Consider the following 12,571-nt stretch of genomic DNA (forward strand, 5'->3'; position numbering starts at 1 on the left):
AAACTGGACTGTGCTAATCATGTAGGAACAAAAAACTGCATTATGAAACGTTACTACGCTGGTCCTTTGATATTAAAATATTGATGAGTAAAGATAAGAGTACATCGTGAATAGCTTTTGGTGTTTGTGATAACCAGAAAGAACTGAATGAAAAAAAAGGAAAAGAGTGGGTGGTATTTCGGTGAAGTCATGCAGTTTTTCCCCGTATCTAGACACTAACGCGCTGAAGTTCTACTTGCAAAGTTCTACTCTCAGGTTACAGCCATCTCTGTGTGGCTTTAGGTTTGGTTTATGGGGTTTAACGTCCCAAAGCGACTAAGGCTATGAGAGACGCCGTAGTGGAGGGCTCCGGAAATTTCGACCACCTGGGGTTCTTTAACGTGCACTGACATCGCACAGTACACGGGCCTCTAGAATTTCTCCTCCAAAGAAATTCCAGCCGCCGCGGCCGGGATCGAATCTGTGTGGCTTTAATAGCTATGGTAACGCGCGTAAAGTGCTATTTAGCTTTCTTTATTCTTTCGTTAAATTCTACATGAGAGCTACAGCAAGGCTATGGTAAGATACGCATAGAGACATCTTAATTAGTTGCGACATAATTAAGTGAAAACTTCGAACCCTCTTTTGGAATATACTCGGTTGACTGCTTGCTTCAATAAAGACCCTTCTGCCTGCGCTCAGATATAGACGGAATATTATGTCTAGTATACAAACGTGTTAGTCCTATGTCACAATGTTGACCACAAGATATCTGAAAGTGAAAAATGCAGCTATGTGTTGAAGGAAATAGCGGATGACGCCTTCATCCGGCTTCAATCCGCCCTAAACTATCGTGCAGCATGGTCTCGGGCCTGTCTCAAAGCGCTCCACGGAGCAATGTCAGTCTAAGTCTCATGCTGAAGCACTGCAGAAAATTTAGCCGGTGGCTGTGCATCAGTATGATAAGCGACTTTCCAGAGCAACAGCAGCTAATTCTACAACTCCCAGTGATCACTGACCATAACGCCTCCCCACCCCCCTTCCAAACTTAGCGGGAAACATGGTGGAAAAAACAACGCAAACTAAGACAGAAAACACAGAAAAGAGGGGAGACACTACAGCGCTTGTAGTGTCTCCCCTCTTTTCTGTGTTTTCTGTCTTAGTTTGCGCTGTTTTTTCCGCCATGAATTCACACCAACTAGCCCAAGTGTCTGCTGAGCGGGAAACATCAGTGCTTTGGTCGGAAACGAATTTTTCAGCAACAGTACTACACTCTCGAAGCTCCCAGTGCAATTCATGAAGTACTTGGCGTTCATTAAGAAGGTTGCATCGCATAGTTAACTGCATGATGGCTTCTTTGGTTCTCCACACTTCTTTCATCATTCCTACTCTATTCCTTGTCCTACTCAGAGTAGCATGTCAGCGAACATTCACGCAGCCTGAAATCTCTTTTTTTTTCATTGAGGAGCTCTCTTTCTCACTAAGTATTTAGCCTGATGCCACTTCGGCTTGCGGACGTAGATTGGCTGCGAAAAACATGATTGCTTGAAGCCATGAAACTCATGAAATAATGAGCGCTGCGCTAAAAAACTGCTAGTACTTGTGTGTACTGTGTACTTGTGTAAGATAGGTGCGTTTGCAATTCCGGCAGTTATAACTCTAGCAATAGTGCTTAATTTGCGAAATGTCTGAGGTCGCTGTAAAGAAACAACGCTATCGATAGTAACGCTCTCATTTCGTTTACTTTTGATTGGATGCATTGTGCGGTTGGTTCAGCATAAAAGTGAAGCAAAATCATAAACGTGAATGAAAGAAATCAGTCCAGGCTCCAAGTTGAAAAAATTAGGCGGGAAAGCTTTCCCTAGTCCCACCGAGTCGCTCATAGGCAAGAAAAGTAGCATGAAAGTGGAAAGTTCCATCAGATTACACTGCTCCCTCTGAACCTGCCGCAATATGTCATCGCATAAGCACGAAAAACAAAGAGAACGAACATGTCGAACGAAGCATGCCCTCGGGTTCGTGGATTTATATGAGCTGGTTATTTATCAGATTAAGGCACACTTCGGTCAAACGGATCGCTTTTGAAATTAAAAGTGCACTGAAGAGGGATCTGAAATCGTCTTTATGCCGTGGTAACTCGATCTACACGCTCTGAGCAGTCTTAGAAACTTCGAATTATTGCCCTGTGCGGCCGATATCCATAATTTAAATGAAATTCATGTAGCTCGAGCATTGTTGAAGCTCGAAGCCTTGTTGAAAGCGAAATTTGAAGCATCTAAGAACGCTCGGAACGTGTAGATCGAGACACTGCGGTAAAAAAATACGAGTTCAGATTCCTCTTCAGTGCACCTTTAAAGGTCAAGGGAGCGTGAACGCTCAACGGAGGCAGGAACGGGTTCTAATCTTCCTCTACAATTCAAGGACTGCCAGCCGCGCTGTCCCTACGAGTCATTGCGCAGTCCTCGGCAGCCCCTGGCCGCTTCCGCGCCGCTCCTGCCAGCGTCTCCGGCCCGGTCGTCCCTCTCCCCGATATACCAGGCGGGATGAGCACGACCTTTGCCTCACGTCATGCTCCCGTTCCTGTCGTACCCGCGTCTTTGACCCGGCATCCTTGCGCTTCACTACGCTGATGAGACCCACTGGTCACTGACCATGGTCAAACACAAATGACGTTTCGGGAGCGCTACGGCTCCCTTGTTCCCAAAACGTCATTTGTGTTTGACCATGGTAAGTGACCAGTGAATCTCATCAAGCCATGATTCCTGATAAGACGGTATGCCGTCGAACCCTCGACGGTTTCACTAAGTTGTCGCCAGAGCTTCCCGCAGTGAAGGAAGACTCTGCGACAACTGCCGTGTCGCGGCTTCCCGCATCACCGTCTGCCTCGTCACTACCGCCAACAGCTGAACAGGCCTTCGCACCAGTGTGGACGCCATGACACGCTGAATCATAGGAGCTCTGGGCGAAGACCAAGCCTGCTAGCCACAAGCTCACCCCTCTAAATGTCCGCCCCGCACTTATCGTCCTATTACACGGTATAAGAAGGCCACACCGGTGTCACAAATACCAAGCATGGAGGTTGTCACCCGCCCCTCTATGGACAAAAAGGACACTGCACCGGTGCCAACGCCTGTCGCCAGATCAAATCAGGACCATTCTTGCTTTGCTAGCACCTTCCAAGAAGCCTGACACAGCTGCCTCAGTCCTCAGACCTGACACAGTCCTCTGAAATGCTAGTAGAACTTCCTTTCAATTTCTTCGCATTTGACAGAACAGCCTCTTTCTCTTTGAATGACCTAAAATTGACAATTATTGGGCGAGTTCCTTCTGAACGGAACCGTCCGAGGCGATGGGCTCTTTCGATTCTAGGGTCTATTCCCAGAGTAGACCTACACAAATCTAGGACAAGTTTTTCGGAAATTGGTGGTGACTCGAGTTCATCCTCGTCCTTAATTCCATAGAAGAGCAGATTGCACCGTCGAGATCGATGTTCAAGATCGTCCACTTTCTTCATCAGAGTCTGCCACTCAAACCGCTGTCTTTCACTACTCGCTCTAAAGTCCTCGACAGCGGCCCGCATTTCCTCAAGACCTGCAATTTTTGCTTCTAAATTGGCCATACGGGCATTCCGATCTGACATAGCTGTTTTGTTTTCATCCTGGTAACTCACGATAGTTGCAAGTTTTTCCTTAATTTCTGTCTGGCCTTGCAAAAGCTGTTGCAGGATCGCATCGCTAGGTTCTGGGTTAACTTCTATGTCGCCGCACAAAACCAGAAGCAAAAGGTAAAACGCAGCTCTCCGCCATAAAGAAAAACGATACCTTCCGCGTAACATGGGCCTGTGTGCTACAGAACGAGAAGAAACGAATGCATACAATACAGGGGGTGGAACCGCCAAAGCGTACACTAAACGTATATTGAAATATGTGTCACTAACCTGCGTGAAAAGCAGTAAATGCGTGAGCGGCAAAGCTATTTCGGTATCGCCGGTTCCACGCCCCAACGGTGAAGTGATGATTCCCGCCTTTTGTAGAGTGTAGTGGCACGGGCTGCAAAACCATGGTGGGTTGACTGGCACTGCACACTGTACAAATCGGCTGCGAGGCACACACAATCGTTGAAGTCGACCGTGGTTAGCACAGGTGAAGGCTTGGTGAAGGAACCAGTATCCAGCGTAGACGAATCATGCATAGCAGATAATTCCTCGGCATGAAAGCAGTGACTTGAAAAACCAGCAATGAACACCTGCGTGAAAAGCAGTAAATGCGTGAGCGGCAAAGCCATTTCTGTATCGCCGGTTCCACGCCCCCAACCGTCTTCGTTCTATTTTTTTTCGTACCTGCGCCTTTACTATCACACTGATCTAGCATCAAAGAGTAGGGCACTGCCTCTTGGGTTATCATAGAACGATTCCTTCCTGATCTGTCTTTTCTAGCATCGATATATTCGTACACTACATTTCTACAAGTTCTCGTGTCGTGCCTCTGCCTTCTTCTGAGTATTCGTTTTTTCGAGCTTCGAAAAATCTAAATGCTCCAACTCGTACAGTTTAGCATACTTTCGTAGTTCTGCACCATGTTTCTTTTCCGCGGAATTCATCCAGTTTTTACCTCCCGCGTGATTAATCCATCGATTAATGCTCATTTTCCGTCTTTGTGTCCTACATCTTACTGTTTAGGTTCCTACTTCTTTTCTGTCATTGTGAGCCAGCGCTCTATTTGTAAAAGTCTTTAGAAACCTTAGCTCTCCAACTGTTATGATCCAATTTCGTTAGGTGTTCTTCATATAATATTTTACTCTGAGTTACCCGTGATTCGAACCATACGCGAAACCATTCCAAACAAAGACACAAAAAACTTTGCCTCTCCCGTAACCGAGAGTAGAGTAAGCATGAAATTGTTACGGGTATATGACATTGGTAGTAGATGGTACTAGTCAAAATCTTGAAATGGGTCGAGTGTTCAACACACCACTCCACACTCTTCTTGTTGCGTCGAAGCGATCGCCGGCAATAGTGCGGGCTTAGGTAGGCAGCCGCGAACCGTGGCGGCCTTGTAGCTTTCGGGTGCGGCCGAATAATCATGGCGTTGTCGGCAGAGGCGAGCAGTCTTCTGCTGTGGCGTATCACTCGCGAAGCGATCGCTTTCCGCAAGACGCTTCTTATCTCTCCTTTCATCAGACTCCATTGCTGGGCTTAAGCAGCTGTGACGGTGGCGGCAATGGAATGCAGGACGATGCAGAAGCGTACGCGGACACGACGAGACGCAGGCCTGACAAGAATGCATCTACAGCGCGTTCGAGTGTGGGACCGCAGCGCCATCCGTGGGGATGACGCGGAAGCGCGGCCCTATCAGAGTCTCGTTAAATCTCGTACGGTGCCCGGATGCTCTCGTTTCAGTGCCCGGATGAGTGGAATTCCGTGCCCGGATGTTGGCTCTCGGTCTCGGCGTGACGTCACCACACTGCCGAAAACGGGAGCTAAAAGCATTTCATGCTTAATAAATTGCTTGGTAGCGAAAGTTATCACACACACCGAATCACACCACTTGTCGCATTGACAAACATCGTCTGGGGCTTGCATCAGCGCACCGATATGTTAACAAAAAGCAAAGTTGCAATGCGGAAGCTTGTGAGCAGGCAGTCGCCAAAGAAGGACGAGCCGTTGCCGCATCGCGATGTTCGGATTTCAGGTAGCACGCCCTCATTATATTCGCAGGCCAACACAGGACGTTCCTCAACCCAGCTGCAGTCATACTCCTGCTCCCGGGGCACAGCCATACGAAACTCCGAACCGCGACAAGACTCTGCCAGCAAGCCACAAGTCTCCCTTCCACCGAATGCTGTTAAAGCTGGCTGCCCTGTTCAAAAGAACACCTGCAGTTAAGCCTCCAGAATGGGGAGCCTCACCAGAAGAGAGAGAGGAAGCTACACTTCTGTGGGTGAAAACAAACAGCCTCTTGCCGGTGGGCGGCAAAGAAGGGTCACCTGAAGCTGCCAGGAGCCTTGCGATGAAAGCCTTGCCAGAATCGTCCGCCTCTTCCGCGGGCGCCAGCGCAGTGAACAACGATCGAGAACCGAACACCTTCGGCAACTGAGGTGCAGTTTTTGTGCGGATTTCATCGAAAGTGCTCGAGACAGAACGAATTCCCTTGGTCAGGAACGCTCCGTTGGCGACAGTGAGATACTTCTCGTCGTCTCCGGCTTTGGGAAAAGTGCTCTTGAAGGACGTGGTAACAGTGTTAAAGACGGCTGGGCTGGCGTTAACGAATGATATCACGCGTCACCTTGTGGTTAGTAGGGAACAAGATACGTCATCGTATTCAGCGATCAAAGCCGTCAACCGTACACTGGCGACTCTCGCGGTGGGGCCGCAACCAGACACTCAGAAGCCGCCGTTTGAGGCAAGACTCCCTGAAGAAGTCACTGTGCTGAGACACATATGGAAGTGCGAGCCACAACAATGAGTGACTATATATTGTGTTGAGTGTTTCAGAATCTTAGGGCCACAGTCCAAGCACTGTGACTGCAGCTGTATTCCTATACGCTGCTTTATTGCATGCGGCAAAAATCGCAGTTGTTCACATTGCTAGATTTCCATGTTCACCTTCTCATAAACGGTCCATTTCTGTTGCCTGTGTTCTTTGTGTCGGCACCTGCTTATTTTTTCACCCAGTTGTAAAGCTTTCTTCAGTACATAACGCATATGTGGAAACATGCCGGAAATTTATTCATGGGAACACTGCTGAGTCAGTACTATCTGCATTAAAAATATCACCATAAATAGCAAGTGACCGCAGCGATACAATTTCTGGGTAGCACCGTGTTGTCACGAAAATGCAGGAAGCGATAGTAGCTGGGCAGTTTCTAATTATACTTCACAGGGGAAGGAAGGTCCGTACATGGTCGCGTATAAGTGACCCATCAGGTCCCAAACCTATTTCCAACGATATCAGTTGGAACGGTGGGATTGAAATGACGCATAAAATTTGGGGCGATTCCACGGACTACCCAGAAATTAAATTTCAGGAAAAAACTAGAGAAACAAATTATTACGGCAATGCAGCTTAAAAACGACGCGTCGAAATGGGCTGTGGTAATATTTGAACTTGAATTCACTTTCTATTCTTTACGTTTCAGAAACTTCTGCTCAGTCACCTGTGCTAAAAGTTGTCATGCCAGCTTGACAAGGTTCAGGGCACAATACACAAGACAGGGCATACCATACAACGTATTGTAAAGTAAATATACATTACAATAAAGGAATACAGATATAAGGTTGAAAACGTAGAACAGCTGGATAACAGGAAGTAAATAACAATCAGTAAATTCTAAAAGGACAAACATACTGCCGCAGTTGGTTAAGGTTTGGTCTGGTAAATTGGTCATATTGAGCAGTAAGGGAAGGTTATGTTTCACAAAGTGTAGTTAGTAACTGATGCGGAAGCGTGGGAAGAGCCACATATCAGTGCTGTGTGTACAGGCAATACTTAGGTTATATTTTAATGATGCTTTAATGATTTAACGAAATAAGCTGTTTGGAACGGCGTGACAATAAATAAAATGAGCGCAACGTAAGAAACCCGTACGTTTTTTGTATTGAGACTGTATTGTATTGACAAAAATATTGTTCTGTAGAATAAAACTAATCAATATTAGCTATGATGCTCACAATCTTTTTTTGCAACACGTAGAATCTCCTTAATGTTGCCATGGTTGTTGTTAGCCACACCGAATTGCAATAGTTAATACGTATGCTTGACATAATGATAGACACCCTGTCCCGGTTTTAAACCCACGGCAGCCCGGATGGTATGGAGGAAGGAAACCTCAGGAGAGGCAATAGGTACCCGAACTGCGTGACAAAACGTGTGTTTCCAAGGCCCACAGGAAGTCTTAGGCTGATGGCGCAGCGAGTAGCAGCTACATTGGGTGCAGCAGCGTCTCTACTTCACTGTCTGCTGCGGATGCGCAAGCGCGCTGAGACAGCGGTGAAATAGCTATGTGGCGCACTCACGTCCAACTTCAAAAAAATGTGACGTAACGACCTCTGCTAAGTTCTTCCCGTCCTCACTGCCGTTCACCGGTTGAAGCCAGACCCGTGAGGAAACGTTCTTGCGTGCGGGGAGCCAGCTGCACGAGATGAGCGATGTCATCAGGTCTTTTTCAAGCATCTGCGCATAACAAGAGATATCTCGTCAAACGTTTACGTATTTCATTGTGTGGGTCGTGATGAAGCTCGTATTGAAAGCAAGGCAAAGGCGATGATCGCGCATTGAGAACTTCTTGCGGCGCACGTGCCTTCTCGGACGCTGTGACGACGCTACGTCAGTGCTGCCCAACACCTCCCCTCTCGGTTGCAAGGGGCGGCGCATTCGGTTGAGCAGCACCTACATTGTCGGCGTATTGCTGTGTCGCTTTTGCCTTAAAACCGGAATCTGAACTTTTAATGCGAAAGCAGTTCTATGCCATGTCGGTAGGGCCGTGCCACCAAAACCTGTTCGCAAAACGTGTACGCAACAGTTGGGATGTTCTCAGAAGAAGCAGCATCAAACAAATTGTTGTGATCGATAGAACACGGTGTGCGGATGCTGCGCTCTGGAAAAAAATTATGCTGAGAGGACTTATACTTAATTAATTAGAGGCCAAAGTGTCCCAAAAACGTTCAAATTACGCGGACCTAAATATAGTGAGTGGATTGGAAAAGAGCCGTCGACAGAAAGACAGTGAAAAATAGGCGAAAAGTGAAAAAAAATTTTAAATGACTTTAAATGTATTTGTTGAGTAATAATGAATCGAACAGAATAGTTTCATTGACAAAAACTAATCAGTTAATTAAAAATCCGCAAAAACCATTGGATGGTTGAGTAGGCTGGGCGGGAATATAGTAAGTGGACGGGAACGCTACCACGGCGCCATATTTGAAAACCCAAAATGGTCGATTGGGGAAAAGAAGGTATAATTAGAGTAAATGAATCGATCTTTAAATAATGAATGAGGCACTTACGCTAATTCAGTATTTATAACAATTAACAAACACAAAGAAATTAACAAAGAGAGGCGATGAGTGCCAAGGAGGCGTCAATGCTTTCGCATTCTGCCAATTTCGGGTCACCGCAGTGATCTCTAGTTTTTACTGCTCTATCTACAGCCCCGCTGACGGGGGCCGATTATGTCAGTTGTGCCGCATCACGGAGGGCAAGTCAGGGGAAAGCAAATACGAAGTAAAGGCTGGCGCCGCACCGCCGGAAATCTGCAGGACAGGCTTAATGCGAGTTATGGATACCGACTTGACCGGCGGGGAGCTCTTGAAGATATTCAAGGACCCGTGCAACAAACAAATCATTGCTGTAAGAAAGGAAAAACAAGAGCGGCGCTCATCTTCGTCAAGGAAGAACGAGCGCCGCGGCACGTGTACTAGTCGCAGGTCATCGTTAATTTCACTCTAGATAATAAGAGGTACGAAGTGTGCTCCGGATGTGGGAATCTCGGGCATCTGTCCGACGTATGTCTAAGCACGAAATTTTGCTTAAACTCTGCGAACGAGGACCCGACAGAGGACCACGGGTGTAAAGCCTGGTGCACTCTGTGTGAGGGACCGTATCCGATGGGAGACAAGAAGTGCAAAAAAATGGCTGCGGATTAGCTCAGCTAACCATCGTTATGCAAGCGAAAGCTTTGGTATCACCTGGGTAAGCCTCGGTTTAGCTGTGGTTAGGCCTCGCTAGACGTGAACACTTTTGCCTAGGCTGGCTGTTTCTCTCTCTCACCACCGCCAAGTACCTCAAAGCTCGATTGAGGCATCCAATGACACAGGAAGCCAGTTATGCTCCCTTCCTTTGAGCAAAATCATCGGAATGTAGATCGTTGTCAACGCCAATGCCAATGAACACAGTGAATGCCGGCGGCCTATAGCTTCAGTGCCGGATTTCTGCCGTAACGTTGTCAATGCCGGCGCATGCAGCGCACATCTGTCACTACAGCCACGTAGTTTAAAACGCGACTGAGGTGTCCACTGTCCCAGGGTCCAGTTATTCTCCATTCCTTTGCTTTCGAAGCTCCCGCTCTTCACCTGCTTCGGCTGCCCGTTTAGCGCGTTTATGCTCCCTGTCGATTGCTAAAATCCTCGCGCGGTTGGCAGTGTCGACCGAATGATCAGACTGGGTCCGACGTCGGCGAGTACAGAATGTGGAGGACGTCGGCTCCGGCTGACTTGCTTCCTCCATAGCGAGACACTGGATAGGCAAATGCTGCTGACCACCACCTGCACCCAAACCTACATTATAGGGAGGGCGAGATTGGGTAGCACAGGAAAGAAAAGCGCAGACACGAGCGCCGCCGCCATCAAAGCGAAAGGGTGAACGAGTAATGTCAATGGAAGACGGGGTTGGAAAGATTGAGCGCGTAATAGCTGAACTGCAGGGCAAAGTGATTCAATTTTTGTGCTCTGTACAGGTGTAATTGTTGCAGATGCAAGCAAATGTCCTGAAACTAGTAGAGCAGATGATGGGAAACATGCACCTTAATATACAACGGGTAAAGAGAACTGGGGTGATATTAGCAGAAAAAACTTTCGGACTTCAGTGGGAACTTCCCATCAACTATCATGGCTCGCAAAACCATTACGAACAATACCATCTGGCAGTAGGACTATAGAGGATTCACGAGGAGGCAGACAGTACTGCAAAAATGCTCAAAGTGCGGGGACCGAATGGCGTTAATTGCGCTCCAAGAATTCGGTAAAAAGTCGAAATGGTCTGGGTACAAATATTACGGGAATAGAAAGACAACACGCAACTGGCCATCTTCACTCGGTGGAACGTTTGAACGATATAAGACGACACTGGCAGTAAACGAATAGACCACGCCATAGTGGAAGTTATTCTGTAGAGTGGGGGCAGGACCCTTTTTATCTCAAGCACATAGAGTCCACTGAGGCATGGTAAATACGACTTTCGGAAACTGTTCGCCAAGAGGAAACAACTTTGTGAACAAAATCCTTTGATCATTCTCGTGAACTTGAACGGTCAGTACACGGAATGGGAATACAGCACAATCCTGTCAAAGGTACAAACATACACCATACAAACACATGGGCTATAGTAACTAACAGTTCCCCTCCAGCCCTCGAGGAGAGGAAACAGCGTCGCCTTAGACACTTCTTCCAACCTCCCCTTTGTCAAAGGGGGGAACCCAACCACGGGGTGTGACACACAGGAGGATCTCTGCAGCGACAACCGAATCAAAGAGGTAATAGTAGAACAGGGGACCGTCAACACCCAGCAGGATGAGAGTGGAGTCGGTTAATTGAGGCACATTTAGATACTACTGTAATGACGCGGGACAGGTCACCAACATTTCGAGCTGGAATTAAAGAGTTCTATAACCGGTGCGCGACACCACGGAAGCGGTAGAGATAGATGGAGAGGAAGAGGTAGCTTCATGAATCTATGGGGAATGAAGAAGAGCTGGAGGACCGTCTCAAAGTACGCAAATTGGACCGATATTTAAGAACGCAGTAAGCGCAGCTCAACACAGGCATAGACAGCCACACGATTGGACTTACGAGGTGAAATGGGGGCAATATATGCGATCAGATGGATAGGCTCGAGTATGGCGAGTTCTCCGGCACCTACACCACCTACAGAGTACGAAATGGGCCTTGATGCAGCGGATCGAAAGGCTAGCGCATCAGTTCGATGCAACTAAGGTGGAAATACTTGTACAGATAAATGACAGGTACACGAATTCGACTGGTGCCGAACCGGGGCCGGCATGCGCAGGAGCAGACAACCCTTACCTAGATGCCGCGATCTCCATAGTGAAGTTAGGGCCGAACACAGTGGACTCGGAAGTAGATCGCCGGCAGTTCCGGATATGATTACGAATAAAATCTTACGAAACCTAGATGACAGGACGATAGGAAATCTTTCTCCCTTCCCGTTACGGCGAGGTTCAGGTGCCCACCGAGATATGCGAGACAGACACATTTCCTTTCCTCAAAAACCAATTTACCGACGTGCAAGGCGTACAGCCCAATGGGCGATGACGTTCTGTAGACTCCCTGGAAGCGTGGCGGAATGGTCATGTGACCAAATATGGCAGTGCCCATGCTCTTGCGTTGTAAAGCGTGTATAAATGCGCGCTTGCCTTGGCTATGCTTTGCTATGCAGTCCTCTAAGGAGAAGTGGCAGCGACAGAAAGAAGCAAGAAAGCGACAAAAGTGCACAAGAGATACCAGAACAGCGTGAATAACGTCTTGCAAAGCGTCGTGCTAAGGATGGAGCTCGGCGACAACGTTTTACCTCGCTGCCTGGTTCCACGTCATCGGTCACCGATGACTCAACACCTGACTGGTCAGGAACGCCGCAATGCTACCAGGCGAAGGCAACGCGCCGAATAATTGCAAGAACGCGCGCACCATTGCTAACGCAATTTACCCGATTTCACCAGAGCTAACCAACTGCCATTTTTTTGTTTCTTTTTTTCTAACTTGTGCCGAATTTTATGACCGTAATCAACCCGCGTCCTTGCTGCCTGCGAGGCTTTTCCGCTTCACCTGGGACGCTATGTATCTGGTGTACTCTTGCCTTTT

At 47.7% G+C, this 12,571-nt stretch overlaps 1 protein-coding gene across 1 annotated transcript in view; it reads right to left on the reverse strand.

Moving 5' to 3' along the window:
• The window catches only part of LOC149327242 (lysosomal acid lipase/cholesteryl ester hydrolase-like), a 77,134-nt gene that overhangs the window by 34,133 nt on the left and 30,430 nt on the right, over window positions 1-12,571 (reverse strand). Inside the window, exon 3 of the mRNA XM_089564824.1 lies at window positions 8,051-8,150. Within this exon, the coding sequence (XP_089420950.1) occupies window positions 8,051-8,150 (100 nt within the window). The remainder of the gene's footprint in view (window positions 1-8,050; window positions 8,151-12,571) is intronic.

The sequence above is a fragment of the Amblyomma mixtum genome, chromosome 10 (assembly GCF_055824585.1).
Source record: "Amblyomma mixtum isolate Tamu chromosome 10, ASM5582458v1, whole genome shotgun sequence".
NCBI classification, from domain to species: Eukaryota; Metazoa; Arthropoda; class Arachnida; order Ixodida; family Ixodidae; genus Amblyomma; species Amblyomma mixtum.